Raw genomic sequence first — 23,189 nt, forward strand, 5'->3', positions numbered from 1 at the left:
CGTTACCTTCCCACCAGAGCGGTACCTATTGATCTGCTCACATTTGCATGTTTTCAAACTGCTACGTTGGCAGAAGCTGGGGCTGACAGCAGAAGCTCACGCCGCTTCCCGGATTCGAACCTACGACCTTTCAGTCATCTAGTTTAGCAGCTCAGCGGTTTAACCCATTGTGCCACCGGTGGCTCCTTACTACTTACCATCCTTTAAATTTATTATTTCTTTCTTTCTTACATGGTGATTATATTTTCATTGTCTTGCTTTTAAAACATCCTTCTTGAACACTTTTTCTCACATTCTGGTACCCATAGAATCTCACCCACCATTAAATTTCTTCAAATATGCTTTTTTTCAGTCAACTGCTCTTTCTTTAGTATCATGGATCTTGATATAGTAAAGCTCATGGAAAACGTCTACTGTTTTGATTTCAACACACAGAGATGGTACAGGAATGGTTCTGTTTTTGAGGAATCACTGCACTGAGTGTGTGCTTATATTATGTATATGTGTATATACACAGTCGTATAGAAAAGAGCAAACATCATGAAAGGGCCCTTTATATATTATACATGATGCTACAGTGTTGGATGCCATCTATGAGATATAATTTTTGACACAACATACATATATTTCTGCCATATATAAAATCATAGTGCTTGCATTGTTAGAATGGTGGTGAGGGATCTGTAAGAAAATGCTTGTTCCATCAAGGTTGTTTTTTACTGTTTTAATCTATCACACAAATGAAAATCCATATTTTAATCAAAGAAAATATTTCTTGTATTCAGCAACTGCATAAAGTCTGCACACCTATCTATAAAGCATTTTAAAACATGCACACCAACCTAAAAGCCAATGTGTCCCTCTCTCCTACACTTTTATTTAAATATTTATATTCCACTTTAATACACAGAGGTTTTGACAAATTTAAAACTGTAAAAATAGAAAAAGACAGAGAAGCATAAAAGTGATTCAGAGAAGTCCAGAACACAGAACCACCATGCAGATCACAGCATATGTTCCAAGAGGAGAGGCCAGTGTCTAGTTTTTGTTGTCATATCATCTTCTGGTGTTTAATCATTTTCATTTTGAGTCATCCTGATCGTGTCTGTGAAACCACTGCAAAATGTTTTCCTCGTGGTTCATGTCCATCTTCAGCCATTTATCTAGAACATGATCTAAGCAACAGTCCACATAAGACAGTCTTGTGTATCTAATCATTCCCTTTCAGTATCCTTCCGGCATTCCTATGCAACCTTCAGCATAAAAGTAGTAAAAATATTGTGTCCCAAGTAGCATTTCACCTTTTGCCTCTTACATCACCCCCTATAAAGTTCCTTGATTGCTGCTCCTATTACTCATAAAGGTGATTATATATGTTCCACCCAAGACTTAGTCATGGCCACTGTTCTGAAAGGGGATTATGAAAATTCATGAATTCATAGCTACTTGTTATGATAGTACAGATAATACTCAACTACGCCTTTCCACCTCAAGCCAAGGTGGCAGCCCAGGTCATAAAACTCTGCCTGTCATCATTAATGGACTGGGTGAGTGAAAACTAATTGAAACTCTGTCCAAACAAGACAAAGGTGCTCCTGATCAGTGGGAAGGCAGATTATGGGAAAGGGATTCAGCATGCATCAAGTGAGGTTGACATTAGGAGTGTACTTCTGGACTCAGGTTCATATTTGGGGCATACTTCTAGCAGCTTTCAGTACCATCGACTATGGTATTCTTCTGGAATACATCTCACAAGGTGTCATTCTATCCCCAATGCTTTTTAATATTTACATGAAACTGCTGGGAGAGATCATCTGGAAGCACTGGGTGGGGTGCTATCAATATGTAGATGACACCCAAATACATTTCTCCATGCTTTCAAAAACAGCCTTAGCTAAGGATAGCATATCTCCTCTGAATGAATGTCTGGAGAAGATAATGGGCTAGATGAAGCAAAACAAATTGAAACTGAATCCAGACAAAACAGAGGTGCTTGCTATCAAGGGTCCTAATCTGGGGTGGAGGTGTGTCAACCAGACTTGGATGGAGTTGTACTCCCCTTGAAAGACTGTCTGCAGCTTGGGAGTACTCCTGGATCCATCTCTCCAAATGTCAGCACAGGCAGATGTGACGGTCTGGAGTGCCTACTACCAGCTTCGACTAATATGCCAGCTACACTCCTTCCTAGATTTGGAGGACCTAAAGATGGTAGTGCATGCACTGGAAACCTCAAGGTTTGACTTCTGCAATGTGCTTTACATTATACTACCTTTGCACCAAATTTAAAAACTCCAGTGGGTTAAAATACGGCAGCCAGATCGGTTACAGGAACATTAAGGAGCGTATTACACCTATCCGAAAGTCACTCCACTAGCTACCAGTTTCTGAGTGCTAGTTTTGACCTCTAAAGCCCTACATTGTTTGGGTCCAGGTTATCTACAGGATCGCCTGTTCCTGTCCAATCCGCCCCAAACCTTAGGTCCTGGGGGGGGGGGGGTCTACTCCAACCTGCCAGAGCCTGATGTGACCATCTCTCAGAAGAGCTATCTCTTCCAGCAGGCCAGTCAGTTTTAATCACAAATTTTAAACTTGGGTCTTATACTTACTTTATGTCTTCTGTGTTTTTCAATATGTATTTTGTAGAAATGTTTTAATATGTGCACTTTATAGGGTTTTTTTTTAAAGATGATTATGTGTTTTTAGCAATGTTGTAACCGTCCTTGAGAGGCATGTGAGAAAATCATTATCATTATCATCATCATCATCATCCTTCTAGACTCAGCACTGAACCTGGAGGGCCATGTTTGTGTAGTGGCCATGAGTATCTTCACACTTCTAAAACTTGTGATTCAAAGAACTATAGGCAGATTGCTAACTGGAGCTAGCTACAGGAAGAACACATCTCCATAGTAGCAACAGTCCTACTGGTTGCCATTTGTTTCTGGACACAATTCAAAGGGTTGGTTACAACCTATAAAGTTATATATGGCTCAGGCCATATATCCCAGAGCTCTGAGATGTGTTTTAGCAATGTTGCAACCCTCCTTGAGAGGCAGGTAAGAAATAAAATCAGCATAACCTTTATTACAATATCATTTGTTTACAAATTGTCAATAAGAACCACTGACAAGCAAAAGCAATATCTTACTTGCATATCACTAAACAAATGCAGTGGCTTTGACTTTACAAATGCTGGTCTGCACAATTACCTTGCTTTTCCTGTTCTTCGTGTTTGAAACAGCCAATGTTGAACTAGTGCACACCTAGCATAACAAAGATATTATGTTTGTATTTTCTTAGGCGATTGTAATACTGTTATAATCTAGAACCAGAATCAATCATCCCAATTTAATTACTAACTATAGATTCTGGCAACAGACAGGATTTCTGAGGAAAGTGGTCACTTACTTTCAAGCATGTCACTTGCACAGTGGGCCTCAGGAAGCCTACAGAGAAGCAATCAGAAGTCCTTCTGTATTCATATAGTGAAAATGTGCATTTCCATCCCATATTATAGAAACCAAGAATATGAGGTAAGATAGTTACTTGTCTACTTTGCCTATGGTAACACTCAAACTCCTTCTCATGAATATATATTTCATTGATTTAAATCATGAATTTAATTTGGTTTCCAATATGGAACATTTACCACCCACAATGTAAAAATTCAACAAATAAATTCATAGTGTTACTTCATATTGGTGTCAAATCTCAAAACTGTAGAACAAGATCAGGGATGTGCAACTCTTACGGATCCCCAGGAAACCTTGGAGAGACAACTGCTACAGGCTATTTTTGGATCCCAAATGTTGTCAAATGTCTTCTAGGAGCATGTGGAGCATTTTTCCCATGTTCCTGGGCACCTGTGGGTCATTTTAAGCTAAAGAATCCTTCCATAGAACCGGAAACAACCCAAAAGTCATGTCATATTCACTCATTCGTTTTTTTTAAAGGTTATTTCTGTGTTCCAAATACCCTTCCCCTCAGCAAAAACATTCCCAGAAGGCACTTGGGGCAAAAATTGAGGCATTCAGGAAAATTCTTCTTTATTTTTGCATCAAGGCCAGCATTTTGTCACCCTGTGCTAAATATTTAAAATGCTAAGGGAAAAAATTTCTTGGTTAATTTCCTGAGCTTGCTTGGGACAACAACTTTCTAATTTCTTAATTACTTTTGAGTACAATCCCTCAGCCAAATTGTTTTTGATATAACAGCAAACACTGTACAAAGACATCTTTCAATATGACAGTGCCTGCTAAACATTTGGTTCTAACTTCATATATTAACATACCAAAATGACGAGTCCAGCTTGTATAAAATACAAACCAGACTTGCCCACAATGAAAAGAAGGCTGCGACTTTTATTTTAGAAACACATTTCTGTTACCAATATATGTCATAGAGAGGTGGAATGAAGTGGGGGGAGGGGAAGCTGTAAGGTTAGTGCAGTCTTTGGATAAACACAGAACACATTGATACAATAGACAACACATACAACATGCCATATGGCAGTTGTTTCTATGTAAATCAGACATGCATTGCCAAACACAACATGGGTATGGGATTTTTTTTCCCTCAGAACTCCAGTGCACCAAAAAATCCAAAACTGACCTGAAGAAATAACTTTTCATGCTGTAGGAAAAGTGAGGTAATAATTAGGGAATAGTGTGTCAAACCACTGCAGGAAAAACATGCTGCAGTGGAAAAGAACCAAGAATAGAATCATTTCCCTCACATGTGATGCTTGCCGAGTGACCAGCCAGCAGGATGAGAAGCAGCCACCATCACGGCCAAAGGACTGTAAGCTCCAGGAAGTGCTGGAACCTCATATCAGCATCTCCATCTCACACCAAAGAGCCATGAAGCAGATGGAGAACATGGGATTCAACAGCCCAGCAGCAACCATAGTTACACCTGTCTTCTGATGTGAGAGGCAGAACCATGAAAAGAGTGACTCCAAAGCCTACACTACTGATGCACCAAAACCACTGCCCAGCTTCAAACACAGGATCTTTTAGGTTATGCTCAATGAATCCACTCCTTAGCTAAGAGGACCTTCTAAGCCAGTGTTTCTCAACCTGTGGGTCCCCAGGTGTTTTGGCCTATAACTCCCAGAAATCCCAGCCATTTTATCAGCTGTTAGGATTTCTGGAAGTTGAAGGCCAAAACATCTGGGGATCCACACGTTGAGAACCACTATTCTAAGCAGTTACCTTATTTATGGTCTTTTTATCTCTCATGCAAGATACAAGAGAAAACACTTGCATTTGCCTTGCATTTTCTTGTTGTTCTCCTTTAAAGAACCAGAACAGACAGTGAACCAATGTTTAGGAAAAATGTAGGCCTGTGGCTCTAACATTCATCACTTTTCTTCTGTACTATTTTTGACATCTTTGCCAAAGGATGAAGCCAGTGAAACTTGAAAAGCTGATGTGATGGATTTTCTCCCTTTTGGTTGGCCCAATAAAGACATCATTTATTTTGTAGATTTTATTGTATTTTGTTATGCTGCCAACACAGCTAAGCCCCGGATTCCAGTGAATCAAATGAATCTGGATGAAGAGGCAGAAGTCACAGACTCAGAACAGTTTCCACTAAGAAGTAGACTCCTTCTTTCACACTGGGTTTGAATCTGTCTCATCTCTATCTGATAACAGAGTGTGCTATCAAATAAATGAAAACTCTGGGGATGAACTTGCATCTGCAGGAGTGTAAACCACCCAGTGCAAGCTGAATAACTGATCTACTTTCAGTTGACCATGAACACTTCTGTCTTATCTGCATTAAGCTTCACTTTATTTGCTCTCATGCTGACCGCAAGACTTTTCAACAGTGGAGTTCACTGCCTCAGAGTGTGGTGGAGGCTCCTTCTTTGGAGGCTTTTAAACTGAGACTGGATGGCCATCTGTCGGGGATGCTTTGATTGTACTTGCATGGCAGGGGTTGGACTGGATGGCCCGTGTAGTCTTTTCCAACTCTATGATTCTATGATCCACTCCATAACTGACACCAGACACTGCTTCAATACATAAATGGCTTCCCTCAAATTTGATTTTAGCAACATGGGGAACAATTAACAGATTTTTTTCCCCACAAATACCTTGGAAAAATGGTTTATGGAATACTTTTTTAAAAGAATGACAAATATTACTGCAGACGCAGACTGTGGCCAGGAAATCAGAAGACGTTTACTTCAAGGGAGGAGCGCAATAATCAATCTCAATAAAATAGTGAAGAGTAGAGACATTACACTGGCAACGAAGATATATAAAGATAAAGCAATGGAATTCCCTATAGTAACCTATGGATGCAAGAGCTGGACCATAAGGAAGGCTGAGCAAAGGAAGATAGATACTTCTGAACTGTGGTGCTGAAGGAAAATTCTGAGAGCGCCTTGGACCACAAGAAGATCAAACCAGTCCATCCTCCAGGAAATAAAGCCCATCGGCTCACTGGAGGGAAGGATATTAGAGGCAATGATGAAATACTTTGGCCGCATAATGAGAAGACAGGAAAGTTTGGAGAAGACAATGATGCTGGGGAAAATGGAAGGAAAAAGGAAGAGGGGCTGACCAAGGGCAAGATAGATGGATATTATCCTTGAAGTGACTGGCTTGACTTTGAAGGAGCTGGGGGTGGCCATGGCTCACAGGGAGCTCTGGCGTGGGCTGGTCCATGAGGTCACAAAGAGTTGGAAGTGACTGAACTAATCAACAACAAAAATATAATAAGTACGTGGAAGCTTTTGGGGCATTTGGGTTGGTCCTAATAAAGTTATTGGGAAATTGTGGATTTTTCCCTTCTCATCGACCATTTGTTTTGTTTTTTTTAACTTGCTGGAAAAGTGCTACCTTTTCATTTAGAACTGCTTTATATTGCAATCCAAATCACAGATTTAGCAGTAAATCTCTTGTATGAGTAAGTGGGCTAAACATAAATTTGTGTTAGATTACTGTTAAAGTGACAAGAACAGCGTCAATAAAATTGATACTTTTGTTCCCACTTAAATTTAAATTTCCTCATTACGGTTCTAGACAGGAATTTTATCAAAATTAAATCATTTACTAAACACATTGGTTCATCACTGCTGCCTAGAACTGCAGACTTTCCTTAGCTTGCTTTGGAGTTCCATAGATGTTAAAAGTTAACACTGCAAATACGCTCCAGTGCCAAACTAATTTTATATACAGCACGAACCTTCATTAAGTTATAAATTACTTCCAATGGGAGCAAAGCCCATATACTAATGCTCTTTTTAGAAAATCTGTTATATCTCTTCTTAAATAGAAGTAGCACCCTGGATAGGGAAGAATTTTAAACGTTTCAAATACCTTCAATTTACTAGATGCATGCTTCTGTTCTTTGGAGAACAAAAATCAAAAGCCCTCTAATGAGAACCATGTGATTGGCAACAAAAAAAAGCATTGTTTCTGGTTTTACTAACCAGGAAATGATAGCAGAACCAGGATAATATATGTGTATATGTTCAGGAGTCCAATTGTACATATCACATTCTAGAGAATCTGCTTCTCACATTATATCTTTATCTTCTAGAAATTACTAATTGCAAGCAGCTACTTTGACCTATATATTCAAAGAAGCTGTACTCAATCTAGGAGAGAATGATTTCACTTTGGTGCTTTATTCTACAAATGATGTTATTTTTGGCAACACCAATACAGAAATTTAACTATAGGTCAGTTAGGCGTATGCACCAAAGATATAAAACTAATTTAGTTGTAAAACATTTTTCAGCAAGATATTTTTGGTTCAACATGGGGAACAAAGAACTAGTATAAACCTGACTTCACTTTGATATTCTGCAATCAGAAGACAGTATCTTGCTATTGCCAATGGAAATGTCGTAAAATAGCAGACAACTTTTGAGTTTTCCAGAATTTCTCTCTGGATAACATGTTAAACAAAATATTATTTGGCAGCAATTGTAGTTAATCTTTATCAAAGTAGCACTCCACAGTGGCATTTTGATTCCTCACTCCATAAAGTATTACTGATGTATGTGCTGTGTGTTGTGGTTTATCCAAGCCATCTATGTGACAGGAATCCTAGAACTTTTTTTTGGGGGGGGGGGGGATGTCAGGAGTGACAAGTCGTTTCTGGTGTGAGAGAATTGGCTGTCTGCAAGGATGTTGCCCAAGGGACACCTGGATGTTTTGATGTTTCACCATGCTTGTGGGAGACTTCTCATGTCCCCTCATGGGGAGCTGGAGCTGACAGAGGGTGCTCATCCACACTCTTCCTTGATTTGAACCTCTGACCTGTCAGTCTTCAGTTCTGCCAGCACAAGGGCACAAGGGCTTAACCCAGGCAACCTTAAACTACAGCTCTCCAGCTGTGTGGGCCTCCAATTCCCAGAAGCTCTAATGAGATTGTTCAATTGTTAGGAATTCTGGGAGTTGAAGGCACAAATAGCTGGAGGGCTGCAGTTTGAAGATGCCTGGTTTAACCCATTGCACCACCAGGGGTTCTAAAGAAGTAAGATTATTTATCTGAACACAGGATTATTGTGTAGGGTAATTATCATACAACCACTAAATATACTAATTTTGCACCTACTGACTTTGTAACTCTGTACATTGCACCACTGAGAAATGATTCTAATTATCAAAATCCACCTGTTTTGATTAGGACTATTGTATGGCAGCTGAAGCTCCACAAAGTAGTAACACAAGAAATTAAGGTTGATACCATTATAGCCATCCCTTCATCCATAAGAATGGTTAGAATGTCATGAATTGTATTTTTTTTCTATCTTTCTCCCCCATGCACCCATACTTAGCTTTACTCTTTTAATGGAATACTAGAGATAAAGAAACCACTCCTTATCTTCATTCTATAATGCACTATTAAAGTATAGGCAGTCTCCAAGTTATGAACAAAATAGATTCTGTAGGTTTATTCTTAAGTTGAATTTGTATGCAAATTGGAACAAGTGCTTTTTTAAAGTGTAATTCCTGTGGTGTTTGTTTTGTAGTCTTACTGTGCTCCTGCTCAGAAGATTTCACCTCACTTTCTGTCTCTGTGATAATTGGATTTTGAAAAATGTGGTTTGCTGTGGAAACAAGGACTGGTGAGAAAGCTTCAGTAGACACCTTTCCCCCATGAATTTCCCTTCCGGGGGTAGTTTTCTCTTCCTGTTCTCTCACCCCCCTCGTTCTTGACTATGTGTTGTTTGTAAGTCAGATGTTAGTAACTCAGAGACTGCTTGCATATGGATGTAAGGGCAACTACAGACTTGGTGGTGTGTGTCAATTTTCAACCCCATAATCATGCCCCAGGCTGCAGAAGCACACTACACATAGCTAGAAGTAACATCACACTATTTCTGCTTTTCTTTCCAGCTGCCTTTCAATGAGAGGTGTTTTTGTTTTGTTTTGGGGGGGGGGGGTTGGTATATTGCCATTAGGGGAAGTGGGGACTGGGAGCAAAAATGTTCCATTATAAAGCCAGTTTGGGGTGGGGGGGGGGGTCATCATTTGAATAAGCTAGTGGCTCTGTGGCCTACAAAATGTCTCCCATGGGTTGCACTTTTTACATCCCATGCCTGTCACCATAGGCATCCTCATGTAAGTTGTCCCACACAGACACACTTTGGATATTTGAGTGCTGGATTACAAATCTGGAATATTGTGTCCAATTCTGGGCACCACAATTGAAGAGAGATGTTGACAAACTGGAATGTGTCCAGAGGAGGGCGACTAAAATGATCAACTGTCTGGAGAACAAGCCCTATGAGGAGCGGCTTAAAGAGCTGGGCATGTTTAGCCTGAAGAAGAGAAGGCTGAGAGGAGATATGATAGCCATGAATAAATATGTGAGAGGAAGCCACAGGGAGGAGGGAACAAGCTTGTTTTCTGCTTCCATGGAGACTAGGATGCGGAACAATGGCTTCAAACTACAAGAAAGGAGATTCCATCTGAACATGAGAAAGAACTTCCTGAGTGTAAGACCTGTTCAGCAGTGGAACCCTCTGCCCCAGAGTGTGGTGGAGGCTCCTTCTTTGGATGTTTTTAAACAGAGGCTAGCTGGCCATCTGTCAGGGGTGCTTTGAATGCAATACTTCTGCTTCTTGGCAGGGGGTTGGACTGGATAGCCCATGAGGTCTCTTCCAACTCTATGATTCTAAACGAGGATTCAAATTCCTGCACTGCCACATAAACCCACGGGATATCTTTCTATAAGTCACATACTCTTAAGCCTTAGAGGAAAGGTAACCTCTCCCCCACAAAAAAAAAGTCAAACCCCATGATAGATTCATCTTAGGTTTCCCATAACCAGGAAATGGCTTGACAGCACATAATGTTTTCATTGTTTTTTCACTCCTTTTCCAATCCTCTTTGCTATTCTTCTTGTACACATCAGGCATAATTCTCTCTGAATATCAACAAGCAGACAGATGCACTGTGAGAAACAGGCAAGGCTCATTAGAACAGAAATCGAGCCTCTGTTGTTTCAGCACTGAAAAAGGCCAAATATGAAAGAAAGGTAAGCAGTTTTGTCTTCTGATGTTTTGAAATCAGCTGCAAGCATCTGGAACAAACCTCAAGACTTTTGGCTCCTGAGAAGCCATGTTCATTCTGTGTATATAGATATTTACTTCCCAGATATTATTATACTATACTAGATATCATACTTCAAACTACACAATATCCTAAAAATAAAATAATTCTGAGATGCATTTCTTTGTATGTCCCCTTGGCATCCATGTCAGGTGTTCAGGTCTTAGTTTTACTCTCCAGCCATTTAACCCTCCAACTATTGTCGCACTACAAATCCCATAAACCTTAGTTCAGTGGTTCTCAATCTGTGGGTCTCCAGGTGTTTTGGACTACAACTCCCAGAAATCCCAGCCAGTTTACCAGCTGTTAGGTTTTCTGGGAGATGAAGGTCAAAACATCTGGGGACCCACAGGATGAGAACCACTGCCTTAGTTGTTATAGCCAATGCTGAAGAAAAGTGGCAGTTGCAATTTAACAACCTATGGTGGCAATACAATTGTCACCCAAGTCTAAGAGCTCTGATTGAGACAGGTGGATTCTTTCTTATTAGAAATACATAAAACACACAAAAACCCCATAATACAAAATCCATTTATTACTGACATTTTCTCCAACACGTTATACATGTTATCCTTCATAAAGTCAAATGTGAAGGTGGACAATGGTCCTGAAGAGAACCGCAGCAAAAGAGCTACCTACCTTAACTCATTTCAACACCTGCTCCAAATCTCTTGCTTAAAATGAAACCAGTGTTTATATTTAAACAGCAACATGGCATTATTAGTATGGTACTCTTTCCATTGATGCCAGAATCCTGCCTCTCTCTTCTGCTGTAGGCATTTCTGGCTTTATTCCATCTTTTCTTCTTTGCATCAAAACCCCATGCTAAAAATACAAAAACATGTCACTGATTTTGATCGATTTCATTATCAGCAAATACTCAAAACAATCTGAAGTATGGACTTTCATCTTATCTCTATTACGTATTTCATAATAATGAATCAATATCAATGTCATTAAAAGCAAATAAAGATGCACTACCAAAAACAGTGTGATACTCAAAAGAATCAATTTCTCCATTGAAAATATTATTATTAAGATTCATTGGGGGAAAAGAAGTCAAATCAATTTAAGAGGTGCAACATCTTTGTTCAGGATTATCTCCTATCAAGATGGCAGACTAGTTTACTACAAAACAGTATAAATGACAACACTATCAAGTATGGCATGTGGAACAAACATTAAATAATCTTTTAATGATTTTGATCTACACAATTTGCAAATATAGAACCTTGCTATAAAATGTTTTCTTGTATTAAAATGAACATCTACTTTGACTTTACATTCTCCAACAGAGAGGCATTGCTTATGCTAGTCAGGTATGTGCTTGAGACAAAGCAGGTGCAACTTTCAAGCATGTAATTAATGTTTAAAAGTGATTGCTCTAAAGAACTAATACATGCAAAAAGAAACAAAATACATTGGTTTTAGTAGTTGAACAATGAGGATAGCACCCAGCCAGTCTCAGCTAGTTCTCCTCATGTAAAATCAGTATCAACCAGTTAAGTCTGTTAACCATGCAACATGGTAGTTTCTAAAATTATATAAGCTCTTATCAACACCACAGTTGTTGCACTTTCCTACTGGGAAGGACTAGGGCCACAGTAGAATCATTTTCCTACTATGTAAAGAGAGTGTGGACAAAAAAAAAAGTTTCACCTCTCACAGTTTTTAAAGGGATTAAGGCTGCACAATCCACAATTGCTACTAAGATTAGACTCCCATAGAAAAAAAATCTGTAATTTCAAGTATTTGCACCTTATGTAAAAGTTGTTTTACTGATTGTATTTGCCCTGAACCAAGGTGTGTAATAATACTTTATCTGTGCATCTATTCACTGTAGTTTTAAAAGCTTCAGTACTAAGTTTTCCAAGCATCACTGATAAAGATATAAAGTCATGTTTCTCCAGTCTTGTACACTCACAATCAAAACAAACTGAACAGCTCGTGAGAAACATTTTCAAATTTACTTACCCAAAACTTTCTGCAATTTTTGTATTTTAAGAAATAGCTGGAGCATACATCTTTATTGTAGTTACTGTCATCCATACATTTTCTAGAAGCATCTGTTTCCTTGAATGTCAAAGAAAATCATGTTATAAACCAACAGGAGACAAGGTTTACATTCCACAACTTTTGCCAGTGTTATATCCTGAGGCTGCACACACGTATGAGTGAACAAATATATACACATATGAGTGAACAATTCGTGTGTACTCAATTTTACTCACAGCTGCTTCCTCAGAAGGCTGGTTGACAACTGCAATCCTAAGAACACTTATTAGAAAGTATGCCCACATGTTTGTGTTTCTATGTCTATTTAGAGGTTTGCAAATAATGACTCTGGAGACTAGAGGCTGAATCCCTATTCAGCCATGGAAACCTACTAGGCTTCCTTAGGCAAGTCACACTCTCTCACACTCAGAGAGAAGGAAAAGCAAAATTCTTGCTAAGAAAACCCTACCATACGTTTGAGTTGGAAATGACCCAAAGACACACAACAAGAAGCAAACTGTCTACTTCGCCTCAAAAGGAATCTATAAATAATTTTACATTTTGAAAAGCTTGTTCTTTTATAAATATACTAGCTGTACACATCATGCATTGCTGTGGCCAACCTTCCCTCCTTTCTTTCTTTCCTTCTTTCTTTCTTTCCCTTACCTCCCTCTTTCCTTCTTTCTTTCCTTTTTTTTCTTTCCTTCTCCCCTTCCTTTTCTTCCTCTTCCCTTCCTCCCCTTTTCTTTCCCTTTCTCTTTCTCCCCTTTCTTCCTTCTCTATCTACTCTTGGACTACAACTCCCAGCAGTCCCCTTGATCAATCTCTCTACTTACATATCAATATCTATCTAATCTATCTGGAGGATTGCTGGGAGTTGCAGTCCAGGAATAGGAAATTGGAAATATGCAGGGATTGGGATTCTCTCAAATAAATCCAAGGAGAAGAAAGCTCCCATCTCGGAAGCAGTGCATTTGAATCCTCCTCCTCTCCTAAAGGGCCTGGTCTAGCAGATGCTGGGAGTTGTAGTCCGGAAGAGAGTGTGGATATACTATTCTGTGTTTTGTTTGCCAGGGGGAGTCGTTTTTGCACATGTGCTGTAGTGTCTTTTTGCTTTTTGGGGCTTTTTAAGTCCCTTCCTCTGTGTTTTTCAGTATGTTATGAGTGATGGTCACTCATTGGCCTGATATGTGTTCTCTGTCCAAATTTGGTGTCAATTCATCCAGTGGTTTTTGTGTTATGTTAATCCCACAAACGAACATTACATTTTTTTATTTATATAGTTAGCCAACTGAAAGATGCTGCAAGCATTAAATCACAGTCCACAAAACTCTAATGACCTCTTTCTTAGAAATGCATGACTATAAGCATATTTATTTTAAAAGAGGAAATATGTTTATTGTGTAAAGCTGCATACCCCCCTCCCCCACAAAAAAAATATCAATGAAACTTAGCTTCTTACTGCTAAACAGGGATTTATGTCATGATCACGAAGTCGTTGCAGTTTTCTGGACATAAAGATGCTTGTTGGTTTTTTATTTTTTTGCAGCTAGAACAAAGAAAGCAAATTTTCAAACATTGCTTTAAAAACAGTTCTCATCTTCATTAAAATTTAAGATTTTCAGTATAAAAGTGCAAGTATTAATTTGAATACATTAAGAAAAAAACATAAAGTACTGTTAAGTCATCATCCCACTCCAAAGTTTTGCAGTTAGCCCATAATTCTCTGGCAGCTTTATGCAAACAGATCTATATTTATGGCACTCCAGATGTGGTATGCAGTACTTCCTTACTCTCAATGATTAATTATTAATATTCTTCACCAATTTAAAAATTTCGATTTTAATTCAAGGGATGTTGTTTTAAGAAGCCATTTCATACATGAATATGAGCTACTTCAATCAACTACATGGAGCAATACATTACATTAATAACTTTTCTAGCCAATTTCCACTCAAAAACACAATTTTTCTACCATCTGAGGTATTGAGTGAAATGTAAAGTCTCTTAGAACTTTCAAAATGTTCAATGAATACTGTTCAGACTACTGGAAATCTTTTCAATTCAATTGAGAAGTAATACCTTTAGTGGTTTTTTCTTATTTGAGCAGTGAAGACAATATATATTTTGGTAGGTTTTCAGCAGATTTAATTTGTCTGTTAATTGTGTTATCTTATGTTTGTTTCTATGGTCTCATTTCTCTTTCTTGTACTTTGTGTTATTGTTAGAAACTACCTTGAGAGCATTTATGGGGGTGCTCAAAGGTAGTATGTACATGTCTTTATAAACACACTTAAAGAAAAGAAAAGGTAGTAGTAAGTAATATAAAATGTTGCTACTTGCTGTACTAAGAAGCACTAAAAACTGGCCATGTTGGGTCTGTGGGCCAAGTTTGGTCCAGATCTGGCGTCACTGGGTTCAGGGCTCTCTGGATAAGAGTAAATTACAACTCCCAGAGCCAAGGACATTCAATCCCAAACCCTGTCTGTATGTACAGTTGGCCCTGTTGGGTTCTATTTAAAATATGAAACTTCAAATATACGCGAGACAAGCAATTTCTTTTATTTCAGTGTTAACACTTATAGGATTATAAATTTGTATCCAATGGTTATTCTATGGCAAATCTTCTACTTCTTGCAGAAACCCTATCTTTCATCCCTGGGCAAGTGTCCAATCCAGCACTTTCATTCTGCTTGAGTTACGTCATTAGGCTAAGTTGCAACACCAACTCTTGTATTTTTCCATTAGTGTAAAGTTAGATATAATTCTTTATTTAAAGCTGCTTGTCTGCTTTCATTTTCCATCTGCTTAGAATTCATAAGTTCACTCCTCTCTTCATGGTGAGTCTGTCTCTTGAGGTAGAAAACAGCAGTCAGCATGGCTGATGATTTTTGACATAACAGCAAATCAGTTTTAGTAACCCCTTGCAGTTCATTTGAGAACTCACGCAGGTTTACAAACCATGATTTCACATGTTCATATGCAGCCAAAATGTTCAACTGGATTACAGAATGAGAAATATTTTTAGGATTTGATGTTAGAAAATTACTTTCAAATGCTCCGATATCTTTCGAAGTCTGGTCTATGAATACAACTAGGAATCTGTCAACCTTATTCCTCAAGCAATATGGGTAACAAGTTTTTTAAAAAGAAGCATAGACTTGATTACCTCTCAGTTTCTCATTTGCTTCAAATTCCTTTTTTCCTTAAGTAAAACACTGGCAATGCTTGAAAAGACTCCTAAAATATTAACTTGCAACTAAAATATGAGAAGAGTTGATAAGCCTTTTAACAAAATATTCATGTAAACTAACCTTTCATCTTTATATTCAAAGTTTCAGATACAGAAGATATTCATGTATGAAATCCAGGTTAAAATGGAAATGGTATTTGTTATTTCACAAATACCATTTACTCTGGAAAGTCATTAAAACAGTCTAATTTCACCCATTTGCATTTTCTATAAATCCTATTCTACCTCAAATCTATGCAAGCTCAACAAAGTTCCATATGGTTTTCTCCAACACTATGTATAATGAAAAAATAACCTATCACGGTATTATATTACTATGAAATGTCTACTGCACAGTATAGCTATCACATGTCCTTCCAAAATATGGACAGTTTTCTTTCTGCAAAACAAGGATGCATTCTCAGGAAATTTAGTTTTTAGAGAAATAAAATAAAGCAGAAGAGCCGCACATGCTGGCATGACATCCATGACAAAGATAAAACTATTACTAGATGATCTAAATTCAGATAACATAAGCTTCCATTTGCCCATTGCACTGCTTAAACCTTAAGGCTCTCCCACTTTCACAAGACATACATTTCTGGGGGGTTATGTGAAACCACAGATATGAGCTTATGTCATTGAATTACTTCATTTCCAGTCCCAACATACCATAAATTAACATTGGAGGTTCTAGCAAATTACTAGAGACACATCCTAATGTAACTGTATCCAATGCTTGGTAACATCTGGAGGAAGTATACACAGAATCACCTGGTGGGCCTAGCAAGCTTCTAGATTAACAATTTCCCCCCAGTCCCAGGTAAGTGAAACCATGGATATGGGTTCTGTGGTTATGGGGATTGGCTGTTGTTTCTCATTTCAGTGTTCCTTCCTGCTTTCCAAACTGGCTTAAATTAAGACATACTAAAGAATGTTAGTGTACCATGTTCTCTTTCAGTTTATAGTTGCAACTGTTTACATGAGACAACTATAATTTTAAATGATAGAAATTTCTACCAATTGATGTATTTGTGCTGTATTATAGTTTGGAGGTATATACAAATGTAAACCTTCAGCACACTCTTTTCTTGTTGACACTCAACAATTCCATATTTGCTGGGTCAAATAATCATACTTTCCCATTGTGCCTGAGCCAAAAAACTACGGCTATTAAGAGATTAAGCCAAATTCAAATTGGACTGACATTTTATTACAACACAAAGCTATGGATAATTAACCATAGTGTTGAAGCACAGAATTCTGAGAAAGGAAGATGGAAAGGATAGCATGAGACATTGTCTGTATGCACAAAAGTTAATAGCCTCAGTAGTCTCACTGAATCAACAGAGCTTACATGGTTAACTTATCCAATTTCCACCAATTGAATGGGTCTACTTTTGGGGAGGTATTAACAAATGGATTTAGGCCTAATATTAGAAGTGCTTGATTTATTTCACTTTTACCAGAAAAGAATTGTTGTTGCAGCCTCGGGTTTCTGATAAGTATACAGCGCTATTCATAAATATTAACCTGGTTTTGGTATTAGTGTATATACTTAACTACAAGCCTAGTTTTTCAGCGCCTTTTTAGGCTGAAAAAGCCCCCTCAGCTTATACTCAGGTAAGGGTTCTAGTGGGAAGGTGTGGGACTGGAAGGGCTTCTTTCAGCCCCTCTCCTTCCTGCCAGGACGCTCACCTCTCCACACAGCTACCCAGGTCTTCTTCCTCTCCTCCTCTCTTGTGCAGTGTGCACCTTCCTCTCCTCCTCTCTTGGCGCCAGTCTTTTCCACTTTTCCTTATTCATATACACACACAGCATTTCCCACAAAATGTATATTTAAAATAAACTATGGTGTTTATTGGAAGGATATGTAAGAACATTTACATTGAAGATTAAAATAATTATTTAATCAGAGTTGGACAGTCTTATCTTAAATTAGTTTTATGTAACTATTCAAAAACATGTAACCTACTGATGCCTCAATTAATGTAATTTTATTGGTATCTAGTTTTATTTTGAAATTAGGAGCCCGCAGTGGGTTAAACACCTGTGCCGGCAGGACTGAAGACCGACAGGTCGCAAGTTTGAATCCGGGGAGAGGTGGATGAGCTCCCGTTATCAGCTCCAGCTCCTCATACGGGGACATGAGAGAAGCCTCCCACAAGGATGATAAAAACATCAAATCATCCGGGCGTCCCCTGGGCAACGTCCTTGCAGACGGCCAATTCTCTCACACCAGAAGCGACTTGCAGTTTCTCAAGTCGCTCCTGACACGACAAAAAAAATGAAATTTACCAGCAGCTGCTGCATTTCCCACCCTCAGTTAATAAGTTTTCCCAGGTCTACGTGGTAAAATTAGGTGCTTCAGATTATATTCAGGTCAGCTTATACTCAAGTATATACGGTATATTCCTTTTTTATTAAACTTGGGATTGTCTCATCCTTTCATGTTCTATGACAGTTTATTTCCTTATTTTCTAAAACATAGTTTTCCGAATCAGGAAATTCACCAGACCCTTTTTTTTTAAAAAAAAGATGAAATCATGCTTTCTGGCTTTTATCTGTAGAGAAGATTCAAACTTTATGTTTTGAACATTTAGTTTGAGCATCGCTGCAAAGTGCTTTTTAACAAACCAAGAAGTTCTGCATGAAGATAAGTGAGAGGAAAAAAAGGCACACCTTGTATATCTGGTCTAAGGAATAGTTGATGAACCAGGCATTAATTAGATCAGTGTTCCCACAGATCTTGTTACAGTAAAGCAGATCCATTTAATCCGTCATCCACTTTCTTGGAATGTTCTATAAAGAACCAGGGCAAGCAATATCCAATCTGCTGACTGGAAAGTTTTAATGCTATGGCAAAAGGCTTGGATGAGATGGTGGTTTCCATGTCCCCCTACCATTACACCACAGCTATGTTGTGCTCAAAAATATTGTTTCTATTTTTATCTATCATTATACCTGAACCATGATGTGGTTACTTTTAACAATAGTTGATCCAACTAAAACAGGACAATAGACTTAAGTCTCTGCTTTCATTTGGACACAGTAACAGAACAAGCTAATTAAAATGTAAGCCAATTTTTCTGATTTCATACTTGCAATTGTTCCTGTAGTACAAAACTTTAGTTTAGTAATGCTTTATCAGTGAATTACTTTGAGTGCTTTGGGGGTACTTAGAATGCGATTTTCCTGCTTCTTGGAAGGGGGTTGGACTGGGTGGCCCACGAGGTTTTGTCACTCTATGATTTTATTAATGCCCCAAGGACAGGATCAAGTATTAGGTTGCTGTGCATGCACACGTGTGTGTACATACACTGCTTACATTGTGCCTATTCCAGTCTTATGTGAAACTAATGCACTATTTTATTTTCACACTTTTTGTCCTTGAAAACCATACCTCTGAACTTTCTAGTTGAATGCCTGACACAATTAAAATTAATTATACTTTTATTTTCCCTTCTATATTCCTGTTTCTTGCCAATTTCAATGTTTGTGTGTATGGATGGATGGATGGATGTGTGTGTATATAGTGCATTGTTGCTATTTTCTGCTAGTGGAATGGTCCATCCAGACAGTAGGAGAGCCTCATGACAACAAGTTCCCTCTGGTATCTGGTATTCAGAGGGAACTCTGAAATCCAATCCTATTTTCTCCCAGGATTTAGGTGTATGTATTTCTATCTAACATGAGAACTTTTTACCAAGTTGAAAAAAATCTATCACATTTAAATGCATACCAGATCGTATCCTGTATGCGAAAAATACACACAGAACCCAAAGAATGTCTTGCAGTGTTCTAGATTATGAGAAATAGAGCAAAGTCTTGCTCCGTGGCAGAATAGTATCAACTGTCTTTAGGCAAACTATAACTCTGATAATTCCAAAGCATGGCAGTTAAAATTGTGTCAAACTGCATTACATCTTTCCCTAGTCTCCTTCCAAAGGGAAATTCACAAGAATTAAAGAACCTGGTAGTGCTGTATGCTTGGCAAGATGCATTATCCGCAATTCACTATAATCCATGACTTGAATTGTTTTAAAGGTTGTCAAAAATCAAACCATGGTCTTGACATTTCATATAATGGACACTAGTTTAATAATAATAGTGTTAAACAGTAGTAAAAGTTATTTGTTACTCGCCTCTTGTCATGGCTTAAGACAGAATACAACACAGTCAAAAACATATCAACATAAAATACATACCACAAAATACATATATCAAAATAGGCTAATATAAGGAACATACACCAAAAACATATAGTACAAAGATCGAAATACCAGAGCAAAATACTGATTGCATATCCAAAAGCGTTTACTATGCCGTTATACAGAGTGCGCCAAAAGTCACAAAGGCATCTGATGTTTTAATAGCTTTTTTGGTTTTTTTAAAAAATGTAATGTCCTTTACCTATTGAATAGAAGTTATTAAATATGAGGAAACCCTTTGTGACTTTTGGCCCACCATGTATATCCCACCAAGTTACAGACATACAATTAAGAATTGGAAAAGGGGGGGGGGTGAGACAACGTGGTGGGTCAAAAGTCAGAGGAAATTATTTATTTACCTCATTTATACCCCACCCTTCTCACCCTGAAGGGGGCTCAGGGTGGCTTACAACAAAGGTACAATATGATGCCTTGAATACATATAAAAATAAAACAAAATAATTTAAAATCACATAGTTAAAAACGTATCAATTAAACAATTACTTAAAATCACACAATCAAAAAACATATACCAGGAGCCATTCCAATTGTCATTTGTATTTCTCATTATTGCACTTAAACTTTGATTGTTGCACTAGGAATAACGGCACTGGTTCCACAACCAGGATTTAACTTTCTTCCTAAAGGTCAGATGGGAGAGAGCCAATCTAATTTCCCTGGGGAGGGAGTTCCACAGCCAAGGGGTCACCTCCGAGAAGGCCCCATCTTTTGTCTCCACCAGTTGCACCTGCGAGGGGGGTGGGCCCAAGAGCAGAGCCTCCCTGGATACTCTTAACCTCTGAGATGGTTCATAGGGGAAGATACATTCAGACAGGTAAACTGGGCCAGAACTGTTTAGGGCTTTGCAGGCTAAAACCAGCACTTTGAACTGTGAAAAGGGAAGAAATCTACCTCTTGGAAGAGTTATCATGGAGGTGTTTCATTTGAAGCTTTATCAAAACAGAGTATCCGTAGGAATACCAAGGTGCTTGTTTATAAAGCTATTGTCCTCCCAACCCTGCTGTACGCCTGTGAGACGTGGACTGTCTACAGACGTCACATGCAACTCCTGGAACGATTCCATCAGCGCTGCCTCCGGAAAATCCTGCAAATCTCTTGGGAAGACAGGCAGACAAATGTCAGCGTGCTGGAAGAAGCAAAGACCACCAGCATTGAAGCGATGGTCCTCTGCCATCAGCTCCGCTGGACCGGCCACGTTGTCCGGATGCCCGACCACTGTCTCCCAAAGCAGTTGCTCTACTCCAAACTCAAGAACGGAAAATGGAATGTTGGTGGGCAGGAAAAGAGATTTAAAGATGGGCTCAAAGCCAACCTTAAACACTCTGGCATAGACACTGAGAACTGGGAAGCCCTGGCCCTTGAGTGCTCCAGCTGGAGGACAGCTGTGACCAGCAGTGCTGCAGAATTTGAAGAGGCATGAATGGTGGATGAAAGAGAGAAATGTGCCAAGAGGAAGGCGCGTCAAGCCAACCCCAACCAAGACCGCCTTCCACCTGGAAACCGATGCCCTCACTGCAGGAGAAGATGCAGGTCAAGAATAGGGCTCCACAGTCACCTACGGACCCACCAGAATACTGATCCTGGAAGACTATCCTACTCGGCCAATGAAGGATCGCCTAAGTAAGTAAAGTACCCTTCCCTATCTTGTCCAATGTATGTATGTATATATACACACACACTTGGCTGAAGTTACACACACTTGGCTCGAGTTACACTTAAAGGAAGTGTAACTTTCTTAAGTGTAACATACAAATTCAACTTATGAAATACAAATTCAACTTAAGACTTACATACAAATTCAACTTAAGAAAAAGCCTACAGAACAGGCATAGGGAAACTCTGGCCTTCCAGGTGTTTTGGACTTCAACTCCCACAATTCCTAACAGGCTGTAAGCCAGGGCCTGCCTGTAATGGACTCAAGCATTCAAGGATTTTGCTATCCACAAGGGATCATCCAGCCTTACCAGAAGCTTGTGGTGCATTAGAGCAAAGCATTCTATGAAGGAAGTGGAGAAAGGGAGAGGGGGGCAGAAGAGGAGGGAGAGAATCAACTCCCAGACCCTCGGTGGTGGGCCAAAGGGAAGCGGGGAAGGGGCCGCCGCCTTGAAGGCAAAGGCATGCCCTTCCCGTTCCCTGGAGAGTCGGGGAAAGGAAGCCCGCCGCCATGCGGAAAGGGCGGAAGGAGAGGAAAGGAGGGGACGGGGAGGGAGGGAGGAATGAAGGGAAGGAACTCTCTGCCCCGGGAGGCTCCTTCTTTGGAGGCTTTTAAGCAGAGGCTGGATGGCCATCTGTCGGGGGTGCTTTGAATGCGATTGTCCTGCTTCTTGACAGAATGGGGTTGGACGAGGTCTCTTCCAACTCTATGATTTCCATACTAGAGGGGAAAAAATCATCTTAAAATCCGGTTTCTGCCTCCTGCAGAATTCTGGGGTTTGTAGTTTAGGGAAGAGCCTTTAACAGCCTCCCTAAACTACAAACCCCAGAATTCTGCAGGATTTTAAGTGGGTTTTTTCTCTAGTCCGATTTTTGGTCGTGTCAGTAGCGACCTGAGAAACTGCAAGTCGCTTCTGATGTGAGAGAATTGGCCGTCTGCAAGGACGTTGCCCAGGGGACGCCCGGATGATTTGATGTTTTTATCATCCCTGTGGGAGGCTTCTCTCATGTCCCTGCATGAGGAGCTGGAGCTGATAGAGGGAGCTCATCCGCCTCTCCCCGGATTCGAACCTACGACCTGTCGGTCTTCAGTCCTGCCGGCATAGGGGTTTAACCCACTGCGCCACCGGGGGCTCTAGTGCGATGAAGGGGTAGGGAAGCCGCCCGGCCCTTGTCACCTTCAGCCGCGACCCCTTCCAGGGAAGGCTCTGCTTCACGCCTCGGCCTGCTCCCCTCCGCGAGGGACTCAGCGGGACACACTGGCCTCACAAGAAGGCCCTGACTGGGAAGAGCCCTCCCGAAGCAAGACTCACCTCAGCAGCAGCGGCACCAACAACAGAACTCGCTCAGTCCCCAATTCGAAAGACGTCAGCGGCTCGGGTAGCCGCCTTATAAAGGGCGCAGCCTACCCCGTTTGTGGCCCCGAAAGTGACAGCGGCCTGAGCCAATAGCCCGCGCGGGACGGCTTTGACGGACAGCGCGGCGCCGTCCAATCCG

General features: G+C 39.7%; 1 protein-coding gene across 1 annotated transcript; it reads right to left on the bottom strand.

The window, feature by feature from the left end:
* Nucleotides 1–709: 709 nt before the first annotated feature.
* Nucleotides 710–23,102, bottom strand: CHCHD7 (coiled-coil-helix-coiled-coil-helix domain containing 7). Its single transcript, XM_067467418.1, has 7 exons — nt 23,006–23,102; nt 14,038–14,124; nt 12,555–12,653; nt 11,220–11,405; nt 3,409–3,446; nt 3,210–3,263; nt 710–1,163 (listed from the first exon to the last, which is right to left on the bottom strand). Exons 2-4 carry the CDS (start codon nt 14,089–14,091, stop codon nt 11,301–11,303), a joined length of 258 nt encoding a protein of 85 aa, XP_067323519.1. The 5' UTR covers nt 14,092–14,124; nt 23,006–23,102; the 3' UTR covers nt 710–1,163; nt 3,210–3,263; nt 3,409–3,446; nt 11,220–11,300.
* Between the last annotated feature and the right edge of the window lie 87 nt (nt 23,103–23,189).

Source organism: Anolis sagrei, chromosome 4 (genome assembly GCF_037176765.1).
Source record: "Anolis sagrei isolate rAnoSag1 chromosome 4, rAnoSag1.mat, whole genome shotgun sequence".
NCBI lineage: Eukaryota > Metazoa > Chordata > Lepidosauria > Squamata > Dactyloidae > Anolis > Anolis sagrei.